Source organism: Mirounga leonina, unplaced genomic scaffold (assembly GCF_011800145.1).
Source record: "Mirounga leonina isolate KUSES-001 unplaced genomic scaffold, KU_Mleo_1.0 Mir_174, whole genome shotgun sequence".
Classification (NCBI taxonomy): Eukaryota; Metazoa; Chordata; class Mammalia; order Carnivora; family Phocidae; genus Mirounga; species Mirounga leonina.
Window position 1 is genome coordinate 37,992,671 of NW_023270451.1, and position 21,290 is coordinate 38,013,960.

Here is a 21,290-nt window from a genome sequence, read left to right on the forward strand (position 1 = left end):
TGGCTTACATATTAGAGAAGTTGCTGATCTGTGAAGCATCTTCATAAAATTATCTCTCTTTAATCTTTCAAATCCCCCCGAATATTATTGAAGGAATTTTTTAACTTTAATCTTAGAGTAACCTTACTGTAAGACGTATTTCAGATTGTTTCGAAGCATATAAATATTTTCTAAAAGACATTTTATACTTTTCCTATATTTTTCATGTAATTGTCCTTTTAATTATAGTCCTTAAGTAGCATGTCATATAAAGAAACTTAAAACTGAAATATTAACTGTATGATTATAAATTTATTTTACAGAAATAATACAATGAAAGCTATTTTACAGATATTTACCATGACTGTGTTTCCTAAAAGTGCTACTAAGATTAATCGGGGGAATTGCTTACAGTTAGCCAGTTTTCAGTGTATTCGGTATGATTATGTTGTTACCCTTAAAGTTGATGTTAGATCTGTTTAAATAGATGAGGTCTTGGGTCAGACTTAAGATAGAGAATCATGATAAATTAAATCCCACACTGTAATAAAATGTGTTCTCTTGAGCTGGGAGTTTCTGGTTTTTCAATAAACTCAGGAGGTGGGCACCTGGGTGGCTCAGTCGTTAAGCGTCTGCCTTCGGCTCAGGTTATGGTCCCAGGGTCCTGGGATCGAGCCCCGCATCGGGCTCCCTGCTCAGCGGGAGGCCTGCTTCTCCCTCTCCCACTCCCCCTGCTTGTGTTCCTGCTCTCGCTATCTCTCTCTGTCAAATAAATAAATAAAATCTTTAAAAAATAAATAAATAAAATAAATAAATAAATAAATAAACAAACAAACAAACAAACTCAGGAGGTATGTAGTTCTCTCATTATCACCCTTGCCGATAGGAATTGCTTTATTTTCAAGTTAATTCATGTCCTCATGTGGTAAAATTCAGCATTCTAGTCTCTCCTAATTTCTAAATTCAACATAAAGTTTAATTACAGAAAAGACATTTCTATTCCTAAATTCAGTCAAGTTTTTTTGTTTTTTTTGTTTTTGTTTTTTAAGAATAACATCGCGGGTCTATAGGTAGTGAGCACACAACTCCTATTTATCTTGCGTAGTAGTTGTCTTCATGTGACTCCAAACAGACCACAGATAAAGAACCTTTACATTACTTTCTTTAGAAAAGCAAATTTCCTTTAAAAAAAAAATGCAAAGAGAACCGGAATTTCTTTTTCATGCTACATTCTAATATTTTAATATGGACATACTGAAATATGAAATAGATACTGAGATACATATATGTATGTCATCATATTGAACGTAATATATGTAAAATGTGTACATACTCTGTTTCTCAGAAGGGAAATAACCTGCTAGGATTTTCTTGTTTAGCTTCCTTTTTTCTTTCTGTGCAAGGGTACCTGGAGTCCCTGCAACACCAGTCTTTTTTTTTTTTTTTAATTGAAGTTTGCTTTTATCTGAGAAGGACGTGTTAGTTATATTAACTATATGAAGCAGCAAGTCAATTAACTCCTTTCTATTCAGGACTTCTTTCCTCCTTTTCCTGGGCCCATCTTGCTAGCTGTGTGGCTTTCAGCCCAGACCTTTCCCCAGGAGCCGGGGGGGGGGCGGTGACCAACTCCGCAGGGGGGTCCCCCTGATGGGGTTGCTAAGTTGCGAAGTAACATGGCCCCCACCACGCGGGCCTGGGGCCTGCCACCGTGTTCCCGGCCAGAGCCGTGGGAGCTCCCAAGCCTCATGGAGAAGCGTTTAATTTTAAGCAGCAGGACGTGCAGTAAGGCTTTTAGATGTCCGTTGAAAAGTTTGGTTTTTTCCTTTTCTTTTCCTGAGTGTGTTTTTTCCCCGACGAGTGCGACTGTATTATTTTCTTATCTCAAAACCCACCTGCCATTTCTTTACCTTGACAAGCAGGCCCTGGTGAGAGGCCTGGAGAATTCCTCCAGTCCAGGGAACTTGGGAGCTCTCTGAATTGCCCATCTTAGAGTAAGGGCCTCCAGAGTGCCAACACGGTGTCCTAGGAAATGGCTCTCTCCACAGCATTGGGAGAAAGGTTTTGCAAATCTTTTTTAAAACAGTCCTCCTGCAGCGGGTCCTTGTTCTAAACTGAATATGCTGCTTTTCCAAGCTTTGTTTTAGATGGCAATAAAAAATAACGATAGTGTTGGTTCATGTACTCAGAATATCTAATCGCTACGGAAAGTCGTTTGGGTTTTTATGATCCAGGACTGGTGCCATTTTCAGCAGGAGCTACACTTAATCTTGAGAACAGTTCCAACAAAAGTAAAAGATACTTCCTCAGTTTCTACATAGATATCTTAGATACAAGAGATCCAGCTTATAATCCCCAACTTGAGATTCCCATCTTGATTATGTTAAGATAATGGTGCCTCGACTCACAGAGATTCTGGTTTTCAGGTAAATTTGGTAGCTGGGAGAAATGTTTCCCTGTTCTGTCACAGAAGTGCTGTGAATATTAGCCACGAATTCATTTCACATGTATTTATATCAGTCCATAGAGTGGTAATGACTTTCTATGACTGGACGAAGTTAGGAATCTTTTCATCCCAAAACACATTTCAGCTAGATTTTGAATAAACTCTGAATTTTGAAATTCCCAATGTACCTGATTTTTATGTAAACCTGACCTATGGAAAACTGAATTAATAGTTAATTTGTAGATGATATTCTTTTATACAATAATTTATTCAACTAACGAGTGAGCATTTTGGCATATTTAAAAGACTTTTTTTCCCCCTTAAAGCCAGAAGATAGAAAATTTTTCTGTACGTTGAGTGTTTTTTTTAAGATTTTATAAATTAATTAATTTAATGAAAATATCTACCAGAAATTCAACTCTTTGGTTAGACCTGGGCACCTCGATAATGAGTGCTATTTTCCTTCATAAACAAGGACAGAATTTCGAAGCAAAGATCAGCAGGGCATGTTCTCTGGGCTCTATCTTTATATTATTTTCTCTAGTGGCCATAGATTGTACCGAGTCAGTCATATTCTCTCAGTACCCTCTTGTGATCAACGGTCAGACAGGTCGACGGAGGCTGGGGTTTCAAGCTGTCACCATCAAACAGAGCAAATTAACCTACAGTGTGATGCAGTGAAATGAACTTTATACTAGGAGTCTAGAGACCCAGGTTCTAGTCCCAGCTCGGCCACTAAGCTCTGTGACCTTGGACAAGCCATAAACCCTGCGGGTCCATGAAAGGGAATCAGTTGATGATCTCTAGGGGCCCTTCTCGCGCTAAAGCTGCAGGACTGCCAGGTGAAACAATGTTGTTGATTCACCCTGTGTCCTATCCGGTAAAACTATAGTGTTTGTACTGGGGAAAATAATTTTATTTCTCATCTGAGGTCGTATAATCCATCTCTAACCTCCACACCAGGCGTTGAAAAAAAGGGGCAGGAGTTGGTCACTCCCTTGGAGAGATGAAAAAAAACCCTCTGGGAGCAACTCCACCCGGCTTCAGAGATTCCTGCCCCACTTGATTCTCACTGGGATACAGTGACAGGGGCAAGTCCTGCTCATGGGGTGAATAGGGCCGGAAAATGGGTTAAGACCTACAGCTTTAAGATAATAGCCACATTTGCAAGTTTTATGTTGTTGTTCACACCTGCTATTGCTTCTCATTGGAGTTCAAGTTCAAGAGCTTGTAGCTGCCTGCTGTGTTCTAGAAGTCATGAAGTCTGGACTCATGTCTTTCACAGAGACAACAAAGTGATTGTTTGCTTTTCCCACCCCTCTGGTTAACTCCGTTGTTTTTTGGATCCTTCAAATCATGAGAGAGCACTAGCAGTCTGTTTAATTTTCCCAGATAGGAGATTAACCAAAAATTAACCTAGCAGCAATGATAAAATCCACTGAGTCCTTATGCAGTTTTTGCCTTTCATAGATCATAAACACCCCAATTGAGAATAATTTACTATCCCTGGGAAATTTGAACCTATGAAATAATGTTTCCAAGCAAAATGTAAAACCCAGTTTTATAGGCAGACATCCTTCTCTTTTCCTCTGATTAACTGTCTCTTCCCGAGAAAGTCAGACCTGTCCCTCAAGCAGATAGATTTCTGACTCTCAAACTAGGATATGTGAACACTTCAGGGTACATGTAGGTATAGAAGGCAGGTGTGCAAGGGAAATTGGGAGCCACAGAGTCGTTTCTGAGCCCTTTTATGGAGCATTGCCTTAAGTCAGGTATTTTTTAAGTATTTAACCCATTGAAAGCGTTTGTCACCTACACCCAGAAGCAAAGTTGTTCAAACCTCGTGCTTCATATTGGCTGGTCTCACACTTTTTTTTCTTGAAAGCTGAGGGAGGGGATCAATGTTACGTGTAGTAGCTGCTTGGAAAAATTATAGCTTGGTGGTACTAGGAGATTGAGTGTGATTAGCTGATGTTTTCTTGCAAGGAGATTACATTCATACCACTCACCGCATGGTCTTCTATAATGGTGATACGCGAACAACCTGTCTCGATGCAACCCGTGAGCTAAGAATGGTTTTTAAACGGTGGTCAACAAAGAAGAATATTTGGGAAAGACCTATGTGGCCACAAACGCTGAAGTATTGATTCTCTGACCCTTTATAGAAATAGTTCTCCAACCCCCACTCTAGAGAGATTTCTCCCTGAGGCCTGGACAGCTAGGACTTCCAGAGGTAAGTTAGTCATCTTGTGGGGCTTGTTCTGATTCTCACATGTACACACACACACATGCAGACCTCGAAATTAAACTTCTTACCTCAGTTCCTCAGCCGGCCACACTGAGCTGCCCCAGTGGACAACAATGAAGAAAATTGTGAAGTTAGTTCATTCAGTGTCCTTCATTAAAATGCACATTTTTAAGTGGTAAAAATATTTACATTTTCTTTTAATCAGGGATATAATTTGGTGATTAAAACAGCAAGTTTATGAGGTATGAACTCAAATCCAGTAAAAATTCATAAGCAAATTAGGGAAAATTAAATCTGAAGTCATGAAAGGTGGTGACAGACTTAGCATATCTGAGATACTGCTCTGAGAGGGAAAGAATTTAAACCAAGATGGAGCAGTATCACAAGATCATAAAACATACCAGAGGTTTCTTTCAAGTTTGGATTTTATCACCGTGGTGATAGAAATGAGTATCAGCTTTGGTATCGCTTATGTGTGGGAACCCCAGGCACGGTAATGAAACCTTCACTCTTGAAAGTTCCTTTAAAAGCCAGTCAGTGAATAGTGCTAGCAAAGAAAGATATTTCTCAAAGCTACCTTTGAAATTAATTTTGGAAACCCTTGGAAAGAGAGGCTCAAGTAGTGGGAGAAATTTTTATCATGCTCCAAATGAAGGTATGGTTGAATATGTCTTCATCAAAAAGAATTGGGTTAACCAAGAAAGACATGACCTAGGATGGTCTTATATAACGAGGGTATCTTTCTTTGGGGTATATAGCTAGGAGTAGAATATTTAGGTAAAATGGTAGCTGTGTATATAAGATTGTGAGAAACTCAAATTGCTTTCTAAAGTGGTTGTACCATTTTACATTCCCACCAGCAGTGTATGGGGGGTTCTGATTTCTCTCTCTCCTTGTCAACACTTGTTACTACAGTCTGTGGGGTTTTGTTTGTTTTATTCTAGCCATCTAGTGGTGAAGTGGCACCTCGCTGGGGCTTTTATTTGCATTTCCCTGATGACTAATGGTGTCAAACATCTTTTCAGATGCTTATTGGCCATTTGTATATATTCTTTGGAGAGATGTCTATTCACATTCTTTGCCTATCTTTTAATCGAGGCAGATCTTTGATCTTGATATGGCTGTCATGTTGTAGGCAGTTAAGGTGTTTTCATTTATTGAACGGACTAAACAGAAGAATGGCTGCATCAGTATGTAAGATCTTACAGTCATAATGCCTATGATGAGAGAGTTAGGTAAGAATGTTGGTGAGAGCAGAGACTGTGCCTGTTATATGACCAGCGCCTACAAGACTCTCCAACAGCCTGGCGTGGTGTAGGTGTTCAGTCACTGCTTTTTGGGTGAATGAATGTTTGGTTGTAACATGTTTTTCTATAAAAACAAAGAACTGAAGAAATTAACAATAAGGTACATGATGATTTTAATGAGCATGATATCAGCTGGAAACTATCTGCAAACATGTGAACAGATGGGGTCATTTCCATGACTTGTGAAACAAGGGCTCAGGGCCCTTGTGCTCACTGGATTCACCACCAGCTGCTCTCCGGGTTCATTTATAACATATGGCCTGTGGTTCATTCATCTCTGTCTTTTTTTTCCTGTGTTTCTCTTTAACAGTAATGTGAATACTCTTTTTAATTTTTTTAAATTTTTTTAAGATTTTATTTATTTATTTGAGAGAGAGAGACCATGAGCGGAGGGAGGGGCAGAGGGAGAGGGAGAAGCAGACTCCCCGCTGAGCAGGGAGCCCGACCGAGGGGGCTCCATCCCAGGACCCTGAGGTCATGACCTGAGCTGAAGGCAGATGCTTAACCAACTGAGCCACTCAGGTGCCCCTATTTTTTATTTTTTTAAAGGGAAGCATATTATACAAATACATACTGGCTTAGAAGAAAGTTGCTACCTAAATTGCTCTTCATCCTTCTAGGAAAAAAATATTAAAGAGTAGGAAGTCTTGACACAGTAAAAACAGCCCAAAGCTAGATAACACGAATGGATTGACCATTCAACTTAATAAAGAATGTCTCCAGCAGTGGTTTGTTTCACAGATCTTTTTCAAGCTTAGACCCTTAATCAAAACCTGTGAAAGTTTTTATTGAAAATATAAGATTATTACAATGCAAACAAAATTTGAGAGTTGGATGAAGAGGTAATGAGTCTTACCTGTCTTTTGAGATTCTTAGCTATAATGATTAAATCCTTAGTGATTAAGAGGGATTCTGTGATGAGCTTTAGTGATTTAAGAAAACTGACTTTTTAAATAATCATTACACACTACAATTGTTTTATAAAATTCTTCCTACTCAGATAAAATGGCCAGTGGTTCAGAAGCCCTTTCCTCACCATGTGGCACAAGAGAAAACCTCAGAGCAAGATAAAATTATGAAACATCCCCCAGCAGCAACCTAAAATATTGCCACATCACAAATTTGGGACACCTCTCCTCAAGTTTAAAAAAAGTTGTTGCAAGTATTGTGACATTTTAATAAAGAGGAATATTGCCTGAATGCTAAACTTGTTATTCAAATTGATAAATTTATTTTTTTTTAATATGTTAGTCACCATACAATACATCATTAGTTTTTGATGTAGTGATCCACGATCCACTGTTTTCGTATGACACCCAGTGCTCCATGCAGTACGTGCCCTCCTTAATACCCATCACCGGGCTAACCCATCCCCCCTCCCCCCTCCCCTCTAAAACCCTGTTTGTTTCTCAGAGTCCATAGTCTCTCATGGTTCATCTCTCCCTCCAATTCCCCCTGCCCATTTTTCCCTTCCTTCTCCTAATGTCCTCCATGTTAGTGAAATAACATTTTGCCTGTAAGTCAGTGAGATAAATAGTATTTTTTTAAATACTGTATTTACAGTAAAAATAATATGGCCTTTGGATAACATTCTGTCATCATTAGGATACCTCTATAACTAAAATACTTTATACATGGACTATGGGAGAATGCAGAAGTTTTATATTTAATATAAAATAGGAGACTGAGAAGATACTCTTTTCAGGCTCACTCCTAGGCTTTTTACATCTATTTTTCCTCCTGTGCAATTCAGAACTCTTTGATGGAAGAGTTTGAAAAATTTCAGTATTTGTCATTTGTCTGTTGCGTGAATTCAAAAACCCCTCTACAGAATCCTCATAGCAGGTTCCTGGCAGAAAAACAAGACCACAAAGTAGACTGGAAATTCTTTTAATAGAATTAACAGAGTGACTGTTGACAGAAAGAATGTTCCAAGGGCAGCATAAAGGAACCCAGGAGAAGAGTCCAGGCAATGCGGGCTTTACAACATCAGGAAGCCATTACCCCCGCTAGGCCCGAAGGTGCGACTTAGTCCTGTGAGTGGAGCTGTGGGAAGGGGACCATCCCAAACCTGGAGTATGGTCATGGCAGGACGGAGCCCCCACCAGACCACGGCCCTGAGGCAGGGAAAATCTGCCTTGAACCCCGTCGCCTTACTGCCGTCTTGCTCCTGCTTCCGTTGGCCAAAGCCCTTCCAGAACCCAGAGGGCAACAAAGCCTGGGGGATGAGGTCCTTGCAAGTTAGACCCCAGTATCTGAGGCAGAACAAAAATCAGGCCCTCCCCCCAGGGCGAGGCTGCGTTCATTCAGAGCTGCTTGCAGTTACAGAAACCACCTCCATCTAGCTGAAGCCAAACAGACCGTGTCAGAAGGCAGCAGGCGTCATGGTGACTGTGGTAAAAAGGCAGCCAGGCTTCAAGGAACATGGGACCTGGAAGCCCATAGAATCCAGAACCTGCTCCCTTCGAATGACTCTTCAACTTGAATATTGGTTGAATCGTCCCTGGGGAAACCAGGAATGTCTTTCTCTGCTGTGTGGTTTACCAGGAAGAGAAGGATGACGTCAACATGAGCCTAAAGGTTCCACTGCTCCCTTCTCTTCGTTCCAGTCCCAAGCCCCAGGAAAGCTCACTCTGATTGGAGTATTTTTTTTTTTTTAAAGATTTTATTTATTTATTTGAGAGGGAGAGACTGAGAGAGAGAGCACATGAGAGGGGGGAGGGTCAGGAGGGTCAGAGGGAGAAGCAGACTCCCTGCAGAGCAGGGAGCCCGACGCGGGACTCGATCCCGGGACTCCAGGATCATGACCTGAGCCGAAGGCAGTCGCTTAACCGACTGAGCCACCCAGGCGCCCTGATTGGAGTATTTTTGAAGTGCCCGCTCTGGTCCCTGTGACCCAGGGAATCGGGATATGGGACAGAAGCATGGTTGTTGAGATCCTATCCCCATGCATTCCACACAGGAAGCTGCTTAAATTTTGCTTGTGAGCCAGTACTAAAAATACTGAAATAGTAATTTAAAGTGTATGTGTACTTTTAATATGTATATAAATTTTAAATATTTATGCACTTAATACACACAGGTAGATATATGCAAATACATACTCATCCTTTCAGAATAGCAATATTTTAGGGACTTCTAGGGTGGCTCAGTCGCTTAAGCGTCTGCCTTCGGCTCAGGTCATGATCCCAGGTGCTGGGATCGAGTTCCACATCAGGCTCCTTTGCTCAGCAAAAGGTCTGCTTCTCCCTCTGCCGGCCGCTCCCCCCTGCTTGTGCGTGCTCTCTGTCTCTCTCACAAAAAAATAAATAAAATCTTTAAAAAAAAAAAATGTCTAATAGAAGGTTAATCACAGAAGTATAATAGAAGCTAATTGTTGTTATACGACCTTCATATGAAGTACTGCATTTTCTTGTTATCGTGACGTTATGAGATGAATACTGTTATCACCATTTTGCATGTAAACAATCCTGTAGAAGTTCAGTGGATAATTCCTTTTTCTTCTGTACTTGAGGGAGACAGAGTAGCTGAAAAATCCTGAATTACCTGGTCTTACAGCCTAGGTACATTATCAGAATAGAGGAAATGGAATACCACCTAAATATTAGTTATGGTTCACGGGAATCTTCTGAATGTTTGTTTTGTGCCCTTTTAGATACATCAGGATTGGAGACAAAGAATGTGAATTTAACAAGAACTTTCGCCTTATCCTTCACACAAAACTGGCAAATCCTCACTATAAACCAGAATTGCAAGCTCAAACAACCCTCCTCAATTTCACAGTCACAGAAGATGGTCTAGAAGCCCAGCTCCTGGCAGAGGTGGTCAGTATTGAAAGACCAGATCTGGAGAAACTTAAGGTAAAAATTACAAAATCATCAACACTTACTCAGTATCTGCTTTGCCCAAGTTAGAGTGCTTAGACCTAGGAGTCTAAGATAGGATTCTTGCCCACCAGGGGTTTACAGTCTCATTGAGAAAAATGAGGATGTATTTGAACAGTTAACAATTCAAGGGAACTCCTATTAAAGCAGGTAGTTAGCATTGTGCCCCCAGTAGGAGATGGGCTCGCTCTAGGTGTGTTTTGATGCAGGTGACAAGGACAAGCAAGGAGACATAGGAGTCATGGACAACAAAAGGAGAGAAGCAGGAACATGCCCTGGTAGGTTCAGCGATAATAATCCAAGTCAGCCAGGGCAAAAGAACAAAAAAGAGGCGTAATGGAATAAGGCTGGAAAAATTCAGGGGCTCATAGCTGATGATCACTAGCATTTAAAAGAAAATGTATGGCTTTAAGTACAGTGATTAAGAAAAATTAATAAAAATAATTAAAAGGAAGATTGAATTAAAACACACACACACAGAGACCCCAAAACAACAGAGGAAGCCTGAAAATGTAGAAGGAAGTCAATGGCAGAGGTGAGTCGTTGCAGCAGAGATTATATGGCCTACAAAACCAAAAGTACCTTCTCGCCTTTTATAGAAAGTGTTCGCCATTCCCGATATAAATTAGCGGCTCTCACATGGTGGTTCCTAGAACATCAGTATCTCGGGCCACAGACCAGACCTGCTAAAAGTGACCTTCTGGGGGCAGGATCAGCAGTTTGTGTTACCAGGCCCTACGAGGGACTCTCACGCATGTTCAGAGTCCATTGGAAGCGGCTTTCAGTTGGATTTACTTCTGCACCAGTCCACAAACAGGGCAGAGACAGCCCTGGGACGGAGGCTGAGTGGGTGGGCACAGTTCCCTCCGGTCTCCTCGCGGGCATGCTCCCATGCGGTGAAATCGCAACCTGCCGGCGATGAATGATCCAAGGCCAGGGTTTCGAGGACCACAGGCTCCTTGGTGCGTCACTGCGAAGTTGGACAGGGAACATGTCCAATTCGAAACACCGTATGACCATATAAGAAAATCGCCTTGTCGTGGTAATTTATGTATACATGTTTTTCTTTTTTCCAAAAGCCTTGACAGTTCGGTTAATTTCTTTATTTGCTTTTATTTTTGATAGTGAAATTTTTCAAACATAGGAACAAAAAAAAACAGTTCTAAGTTTCCATGTGATCATCATTTAGTTTCAGTAATTAGCAACATTTTGCCTCTCTCCCCTGTTTTTTTTTTATCAGAAGCAAGATTTTAAAATAAATGTTAACTTACTCTGGAATAATTTTAGATTTATTTACAGAAAAGTTGCAAGATACTACAGAGTTCCTCTACATCACTAGCCCAACTTCACTTTCTCCTAATGTTATCCTTCCTTTTTGCAATATAAAAATAAAATTTATTTAATATAAAATTTATTTAAAATACTGTTCAGCTTCAGTAAAACCTATCTGTTCATTGTCGTTCATTAAGACATAGTAATATTTCTCCCTGTTTTTTATAAGTTTGGGATATCATTCACATACCCTTTTTAATTGTATAATTCAGTGGTTTTTTAGGTCATTCACAGAGTATCAATTTTACAACATTTTCAGCACCTCAAAAAGAAAATCCATGCTTATTGGCTGTTGCTCCCCAGCATCCCCACCCACCTAGCTCCTAGCAGTCATTAATCTACTTTCTATCCCTATAGATTTGCCTATTCTGGACATATCATATAAATGAAATCTTAAAATATCTGGCCTTTGTACCTGGCTTCTCTCACTTAGCATAATGTTTTTCAGGTGCATCCATATTATAGCATCTATCAATTCTTTATTTTTTTATGGCTGAACAATATTCTTTTGTAGATATTATATACCATATTTTATTTATGCCCTCATCATTTGAAGGACATTCAGGTTGTTCCCACTTTTGGGCAGTGATGTTCAGTGCTTCTGTGAATGGTCACTGTAAGTTGTGTGGACATATATTTTTCACTTCTCTTCGGTATGTACCTAGGAGCAGAATTGCTGGGTCATATAATAACTCTGTTTAATATTTGAGGAACTGCCAGACTGTTTTCAAGGTGACTGCACCATTTTACATTTCTACCAACTATGTAGAAAGGACCCGATTTCTTCACATCTTCACCAATACTTGTCTCTCCTCTTGGTAATAGCCATAGTAGTGGGTATGAAGCAGTATCTCACTATGGTTTTGACTTTCTTTTCCCTATGGGCTAATGAGGTTAAGCATCTTTGCATATATTTATTGGCCTTTTATATGTCATCTCTAGAGAAACATCTCTTCAAATCCTTTGCCCATTTTAAAAATTGGGTTATTTTTATTGTGTCATAGGAGTTCTTTATATATTTTGAGTATTATACTCTTATTGGACATATTTTCTCCCATTCTGTGGTTTGTCTTCACTTTCTTGATGGTGTATTCTGATGTACAGAAGTTTTTAATTACAATGAAATCCAGTCTTTTTTTCTTTGTTGCTTGTGCTTTTGATGTCCTATCTAAGAGACCGTTGCCTCACACAAATTCATAAAGACTTACTCCTATGTTTTCTTCTAGTTTTATAGTTTTAGTTATTACATTTAGGTCTATGATCCATTTTGAGTTAATTTTTGTATATAGTGTAAGGTAGGGATCCAGCTTCATTCTTTTGCATGTGGATACCCAGTTGTCCAGCACCATTTGTTGAAAAGACTGTCCTTTCTCCATTGACTTTGCTACTTGTCAAAGATCAATTGACGATATTTCTGTGGATCTATTGTCTACTTTGTGAAAACCATACCTTCCTTATTAGTGGTAGCTGTATAGCAAGCCTATAAGTTGGGTATTGCCAACCTTTCAACTTCCTCCTCTGTACACTGACTATTGGCTCTTCTGGATCTTAAGCCTTGCCATGTATCAGGTTGTCAATATTTGCAAAATAATGTGCTGGAATTTTGATTGATATTACGGTGAATCACAGAAAGGAAGACATGATACCTTAACAATGTTGAGTTTTCCTATCATGAATATGGATTCTCTCTACATTTTAAGATCTTTGATTTCTTTTTACAGAATAGGGTAGAAGTCTTCATATATATCTTCAATATAATTTCTTAGATTTATACCTAAGCATTTCAGTTTTTTGGTACTAATGCAAATGGGTTGCGTTATAAATTTCAAATTCCATTTGTTCATTGCTAGTGTATAGAAAAGCAACTGACTGTTGTATATTAACCTTGTATCTTGCAGCTTTGTTATAATCTCTTATTAGGAGTCCTTTTGTTGATGCTTGAGGAATTTCTACAAAGACAACCATGCCATATGTGAACAAAGACTGTTTTTATTTCTGCTTTCCCATTCTCTATACTTTTTATTTATTTTTCTTGTCTTGCAGCATTCATTAAGACTTTCAGTACAACGTTGAATAGAAGTGGTGAAAGGAAATATTAGTGTCGTGTTTCCAGTTTTGGGGGGAAAGCATATAGTTTCTGACCATTAAGTGGGTTATTAGCTAGAGGTTTCATTTTTCGATGTTCTTTATCAAGTTGAAGTCCTATATTTCTAGTTTGCTGAGAGCTTTTATCGTAAACGAATGTTGGATGTTTCAAATGTTTTTTCTTCATCTATTGGTATATCATATGCTTTTTCTTTAGCCTTTTGATGAGATGAATTACATCTCAATGCTGAATCAGACTTGCACACTTGGAATAAATCCTACATAGTATGGTATATAATTCCTTTCACACACGTGCTGATTTGATTTGCTCATATTTTGAGGATTTTTATATCTATGCTCATGAAAAATAGTGGTATATAGTTTTGGGGTTTTTCTGTAATGGCTTTATCTGGTTTTGATATTAGGCTAAAGCTGGCCTCATAAAATTGGTTAGGAAGTAATCCCTTTGCTTCTATTTTCTGGAAGAAATTGTAAAGAATTGATAGCATTTCTTCTTTAAATCTTCAGTAAACTCATCAGAAAAGTCATCTGGGCCAGGTGCTTTCTTTTTTGGAAGATTATTGTCAATTCAATTTTTTAATTAGACATAGGTCTATTCAGATTATATAGTTTTCCTTGTATAAGTTTTTGGTAGATGTGTCTTTCAAGGAATTGGTCTACTGCATCTAAATTATCAAATTTATGGGCATACCATTGTTTATCATAGTCTTTTATTGTCCTTTAACCCATAGACTCAATAGTGATGGCCCTTCTTTAATTACTAACATTGTAATTTTTGCTTTCTCCCTTTTTTTTTTTTCCTTGATTGGCCTGGCTACAGGGTTAAAATTGTATTGATTTTTATATGAAAAAACAATGGTTGATGATTTTTTCCCCATTGGTTTCCTGTTTTATATTTTATTGATTTCTGCTCTAATTTTTATTATTTCCATTTCCTTGCTTTTTGTTGCTCTTCTTTCACTAGTTTCTTAGGGTAAAAACTTAGATAATTAAGTTTAGAATCTTCCTCCTTTTCTAATATATGTGTTCAGTGCTGTAAATTTTCCTCCAACCACTGCTTTTGCTACATCTCACACATTTCGTTAAGTTGTATTTTCATCTTTCTTTATTTCAGTGTACTTTTCATTTCTCTTGAGATTTCTTCTTTCACCTATATGTTACTTAGAAGTGTGTTGTTTAACCTCCAAATATTTTGGGATTTTTCCAGCTGTCTTTCCATTAGTGATTCCTTCTTTAATTTCATTGTGGTTTGAGAGCATACTTTGTATTTCTGGGGTTTTTTAAACTTTTTTATATGTGTTTTCTGGCCCACAGTTTGGTTTATCTTTGAATATCCTATCTGAGCCTGAAAAAAATGCATACTCTGCTATTAGTTGAGAAGGTGTGCCGTAAATGTCAGTTACGTCCAGTGTTAGTCGTGTTTGGTTCAACTATATCGTTCCTGAATCTCTGCCCACTAGATGCATTAACTATACGTATCGAGGAGTTTTGAATTTTCCAGCACTGTGGCTTTGTCTGCTTCTTGCAGTTTTATCAGTCTCTGCCTCATGTATTTTGACACTCTGTTGTCAGACGTGCTCATTATGGATTCTTACATTTTCTTTGAGAATTGACCCCTTTATCATTATGTAATTCCCCTTTTTGCTTTTGATAATTTTCCTTGTTTTCATGTCTGTTTTGGCTGAAATAATATAGTTGCTTCAGCTTTCTTTTGTTTAGTGTTACATGGTATATCTTTTTCCATCCCTTTGCCTTTGAGCAAAGTAGATTTCTTGTACACAATAGACAGTTGGGTCTTGTGTTTTTGTTGTTTTTGGTTTTTGGTTTTGTATCCACTGTGTCAGTGTCTGTCTTTGATGTATTTAGAAAATTCACAAAGAGATTTTTGTTGATTCAGTTGGATTAAAATCTACCGTATTTGTCTTTTTTTATTTACCGCACTCTTCCTTACCCTTTTTTTTCTTTTCTTTCTTTCTGCTTTCTCTGATTTTAATTGAGCATTTTATAGGCTTCTATTGCCTGTCCTATCTCAGCATATAAGTTATACTTCTTTTTAAAAACATATAGTGGGGTTTTTTGTCTTTGTTTTTTTTTTTTTTTTTTTCTGATCTTTACCATGAGAACCTGGTAAGTCTCCTGGAGGTGAATTCACAAAAGTATGAAGGGCTTCCTAAGACTGGATCCCCAGAGGTTTTTAACCCTCAAGCTCTGCCTCCAGCAATTAGCCAGTGACTGTTGTGAATTTGCCAGTAGCTGTGATGGTCTGTATTCACCCACCTCTCTGATTTTGAGGGTAGTAGTTGGCCCTATGACCTCAGTTCTTTGACGGATGTAAGAAGAGTTGAGGATTCGCTTTTTCCTGTTGTAAGGATGGAAATGATGACTTCCAACTCTTTAGATATGAAGCAGAAACCAGAAGTTTCTTCCTATAGAGTAGATTCTTCCTGTAGGTCCCCAGTGTTAAATGATTATGACAAATATTCATTCTCTGGACCCTGGAGTGCAACCAGTTCTTAACATATTTTCTGACTTGTTTTAAAATAAATTTTTAAAGATGATGATTAGTATGTTTTTAATTTTAAGTGTGATACGATTCCATGAAATCAATGATTAAAGAAACTGCTTTCAAACATGAATTGTATCACCATTTCTCACACTTTTCCTGGTTTGTGTTAGTTGGTTTTGACAAAGCACCAAAATGACTTTAAGATCGAGCTGAAGTATCTGGAGGATGACCTCCTCCTGTGCCTTTCTGCGGCAGAGGGGAGCTTTCTAGATGACACCGAGCTGGTGGAGAGACTAGAGATGACAAAAGCAACCGTGGCAGAGATAGAACACAAGGTAAGAAGGCGCCAAGGACACCCAGAGGGTCACAGTGCTCCTTTTGAATCAAGTGGTTGGCGTAAACATGTGATCAAACTTGACAGCATCTCTAAGAGGACTGACTTGTGGCGGATTTCAGGTCATTTAATAAACTACCCTTAAAATGTGCAGGGCTGTGCATGGAGACGGAGGTGGTTGAACTTGTGTTTGTCCTAATTCAGCAGAGATCCAGTCATTCACATGAGACTCTGTCAGGCTATTATTTTTTCTGAGTGGCCAAATCGGAAGAAAATTGGAGCCTGCTGGCTTATATGGTCTAAAATCTAAAAAGGCTTAGCGTCCAGCTCTGGCAGACTGACACCCTACAGTCCCACCACAGGCTTCCCAGTCTGTTGTGCCTTTCAGGGAAATATTTAGAGCTGATGTTTTGTTTACAGGCCTTCAGTGGTCAGAGACTGAGCAAGGGGGACAGTCTCTTGCTGTACTCAGATGCATTATTCACCCTGGGAAACAATGACCTTTCCTGAATGCCAGTAAAAATTTTTATTGATTAGATTTCCTGCTGAATGTCCAGCCTATGTCCCAATATGCCTTACGCATGATGTGCACTTTGGACTCACACAATGGCCATGAACTTTAAAATTCCATTGTTTCGGAATGAGAGGAACCTTATTTCCTTTCTGGAATATCCTCATTACTAAGTAATCTATTAATTACCCAGTTGAGGCTGTGTCACCACACATCCTATATGTTTGTCTTAATTTAAGCTAAGAAATGGAATCCCAAATTACTCTGTCCTTTTAAGTGAATTCTAGGTAGCTCCTAAGATGGTAAAGATTGAGGCAATTAAGTAAATTAGGTCTTAGCTTTGAAGTTAGCTTCTAATTGTCTCTTAAAATGTCTCTTCCCATCTTCTTAGTATATTGCTATGTAGGGATTCCCCCCTCTGCTCTATGTTTTTTGGGGGTTTTTTTTAGATTTTATTTATTTATTTGAGAGAGAGAGAGAGCATGAGAGGGGGGAGGGTCAGAGGCAGAAGCAGGCTCCCTGCCGAGCAGGGAGCCCAATGCGGGACTAGATCCAGGGACTCCAGGATCATGACCTGAGCCGAAGGCAGTCGCTTAACCAACTGAGCCACCCAGGCGCCCTCTGCTCTATGTTTTATTTCCTTTTATACACCAGTATGAAGAATCAACTTTATTAAAAAAAAAAAAAAAAAAAAAAAAAACTTTCTTAAAAAGCTGTAGGACCAGCAATAGTCCTAAATTTAAAAAAAAAAGATATCTGAACCTTGAGTAAAAATGAATATGTTGGTTGATGGGTGGTGGTGGTATTATTGTTGTTTTAATTATCTCTCTGAATGTAACCAGGGGCTAATGCAGAAACTAAATGGCAAAATGTGAGCATATGGATCATCTGGTACAAAGTCAGACAGTCATGAGAGTCTTCATATAAAGGCTTTTTAGTAAGCCTGGCTGTTGGATATATTATTGCCCTTGGCTGCTTTTGTATACCTTGTTGACCAATAAAGTTATCGGCACTGAATTGACCCAGCAGACTTTTGAGAGCTTCCCTGGGAGGTGATAGAGCTGGGTTTTTTTTTTTTTTTTAAAGATTTTATTTATTTATTCATGAGAGACAGAGAGAGAGAGAGAGAGGCAGAGGGAGAAGCAGGCTCCCCGTGGAGCAGGGAGCCCGATGCGGGACTCGATCCCAGGACCCCGGGACCATGACCTGAGCCGAAGGCAGACGCTTAACCAACTGAGCCACCCAGGCGCCCTAGCTGGGTTATTAAACCTGAAAAAGAGAGAGGAGGCAGGGGAAGGTGACATTACTCAGAACAAATTCTGTAAAACCAAAACCAATCAGGTTTGCTTAATCTGTAACTGTAAAACAGCTAGGATTATGTCCATTCTTGCTGAAAACTCAATTTATGAAAAAAAAATGGTTTAAAATATGAATCTAATCATTTTAGAAAAATTGAAGCACATAGATGCTATACATGTTCTCTATTTAATGCAAATAATTTTTCATTTCAGATACATCCCTTCCATCAACTGGGTAAGTATAAAGAATATGAAGAGTAAGTTATGAGTTACTTACATTGTTTGATCTCACCATAGGTGACTGAAGCTAAAGAAAATGAAAGAAAAATCAATGAGGCCCGGGAATGTTACAGACCAGTGGCAGCAAGAGCATCTCTTCTTTATTTTGTTATTAATGATCTCAGAAAAATTAACCCCATCTATCAGTTCTCTTTGAAGGTAATGCTGAATAGGCTAAGAAAAATTTTTAATTTCATGAGTTCGACCTGTTTCTGGAAGTTTAGAATTTATTTTTAAGCAATCGGTATATCCAGTAAGGAATCCTGAGGATCTAGTGAGGGGGAAAAAAAAAAATCCTCATTTTCTCAGGAACTTTTATTTATGATTTTCATTTTCAAATAATTAAATTATGTGGCATCATAATACATTTGTTTTTGTTCTTAAACCGAGTCTTGAGTTTGTTATATATAAGGGAATTCCCCTTGTGATTCCTTTACTTTGTGAAAATGTAGGTGTTTTATATAAAGATTTCTCATATTTTGGTAGAACAGGAGAAAGATTGAGAACAACTATTCATTAAGTCACTCTATTACATACTGGACATTTTCATACTTTGGTTCATTCTTATGCATGAAACATCTCAATATATTATTGTATCCCTATTTAAAAAAAAGAAAAGGAAGCTAACATTTTCAGATTTTAAATAAATTGCCCAAGAATTCACATTATAATGGTAAAAGGCAGGATTTGAACTCATGGTTGTGATCCCAAAAGCCATGCTCTTTACTTTGCATCATTGTGCCTCTGGGCAGTATTCATTCATTCTGTCACTCAGTTTTTAAACAAATAGCTGTTGAGATCAATCATCATGCCAGATGTTGTGCTGAGTGTACAATTCCGAAAAAAAAAAAAAAAATATGAATGGAGATACATAGGGGTGGGTGGGTGTGTGTGTGTGTGTGTGTGTGTGTGTGTGTGTAAAAGTGATTAAGTACAATGAGAGAGAATAATAAGGATGGGAGGGACTGTTTCACTCTTAGCTCAGAGAAGGCCTCTCAGAGGAAGTGACATTATAGTTGATTCCTGTAGAGTTTAGCCACCTATGGAGTGTTTGGAGAAAACAAGGATGTGTGGGACATGAAAGAGTTTGGGATTCCAGATGATAAATGAATCTATGTGGCTGGAGGGTAATTAATGGGTGAGGGAGAAGATGACAAGACAGTCTAGAGAGGTGGGAAAATGTAGATCATGGGAGACCTTGTTGCCAGGTGGGGGATTTTGGATTATATTTTGTCTACAAAAAGGAGCCGTTGAACGGTTTGAAGCAGATGACTGATGACAAAAGACTCAAAAGTGAATAGACTTGACCTATGGTTTGAAGCTAGAATAATCAGCCCTTGGAAATGGATTAGATATGGACAATAATGAAAAGAGTCAAGAATAACTAGCAGGTTTCTAGTAATATGGAGCTAGGTGCAGAAATTCTGAGAAGCACAGAGTGGTTGGATTTTGGAACAACCACATTGTATAAAGAGTAATAAAATTAAATCAGTAATATCAATCCAACATTACCCAAATACAAAAACCAGACTAAGACATTACAAGAGAAGAAAACCACAGAGCAGACCTCTTCATGAACACTGGTGCCAAACTTCTCAAGGAAAGATTGGCAAATTGAATCCAGCCACATATAAAAAGAACAATATATTATGTCCAAGTGGAATTTATGCCAGGAATGCAAGCTGGTTAAACATTTAAAAAATAACACAAGTCTTCATATGAATAGAACAAAAGAGAAAAACCATATGAGCACTTCATTGGATGCAGACGGAGAATCTGACAAATTTCAACACCTGGTCAAAAAAAGAAAAAAAAAACTGAGCAAACTAAGAATAGATGGTAACTTCTAAAAGTGAAAAAGGCCATCTGCAGAAATCTACAGCTAATATTATACTTAATGTTGAAAAATTGAATGCTTTCCCCTAAGATCAGAACAATGTCTTCTCACAACACTTCTATTCAGAACTGCCCTGCAGGTTATTGCCAGTACAATAATAAAATAAAAGGCACAGACATTTAAAAAGAAGAAGAAAAAGTGTCTTTTTTTTTCCCCCACAAATGATCTAATGATGTATGTAGAAAATCTTAAGAAATCTACCACAAACCTACTAGGACTAAGAAGTGAGTTTTTAGCAAGATGGCAGGATATAAAGTCAATATACAAAATCGATTGTTTTTATATATGAGGTATAAACAATTGGAAAATAAAACTAATAACTCAGTCTATTTATAATAGCTTCCAAAATCACGAAACTCTTAGGGATAATTTTAACAAGACAAGATCCATGTGCTAAAAGCTACAAAACATTGTTGAGCTAGACCATGGAGAGGTATACCGTGTTTATGGATTAGAACGCTCAATATTACTAAGATGCCAATTCTTTCCAAATTGATCTATAGATGCAGTTCCATCTCAAATCTCTGAAGGCTTTTTTAGTAGACATCAATGTGATTCTAAAATTTGTGTAGAAATTCAAAGGATTTAAAATAATAATTTTGAAGAAGAATAAGATATTTAGAAAACTTACAGTACATGATTTCAGCACTTATTAGAAACCTATACTAATAGGCCTAAAGAAAAATACATAGATAACAGAGTCCAGGGGTAGTCCCACAGATGTATGATCAATTGATTTTTGGCAGTGATACCAAGACAATGAAGAAGGGATAGTTTTTACAACAAATGGTGCTGAGAAAACAGGATATCCACAGAGAATATAATGAACCTTAACCGTTACATCCCACTTTATACAAAATTAACTCAAAATAAGTTAGCAAAGCTATAAAATTTCTAGGGAAAAAAATGGGAGACAATCTTTGGGCTTCAGGTTAGACAAAGATTTCTTAGGATACAATAGAAAGAAAATGATAAACTGAATCTTACCAAATTAAAAATGTATGGTCTTCAAAAGACATTAAGAAAATGAAAAGGCAAGCCACGTACTATTAAAATCTCCTTCCAATACGTGTATCTAATAATGAACTTATACCAGAATGTATAAAGAACTTGTACAACTCGGTAGGACAACTCAAACAATGAAAGATTTGAACAGACATGTCCTA

General features: G+C 38.2%; 1 protein-coding gene across 1 annotated transcript in view; it reads left to right on the top strand.

Moving 5' to 3' along the window:
- Window positions 1-21,290, top strand: part of DNAH11 (dynein axonemal heavy chain 11) — a 331,116-nt gene that overhangs the window by 256,505 nt on the left and 53,321 nt on the right. Inside the window, exons 64-66 of the mRNA XM_035021398.1 lie at window positions 9,633-9,837; window positions 15,976-16,140; window positions 18,246-18,386. Coding sequence (XP_034877289.1) covers window positions 9,633-9,837; window positions 15,976-16,140; window positions 18,246-18,386 — 511 coding nt within the window. The remainder of the gene's footprint in view (window positions 1-9,632; window positions 9,838-15,975; window positions 16,141-18,245; window positions 18,387-21,290) is intronic.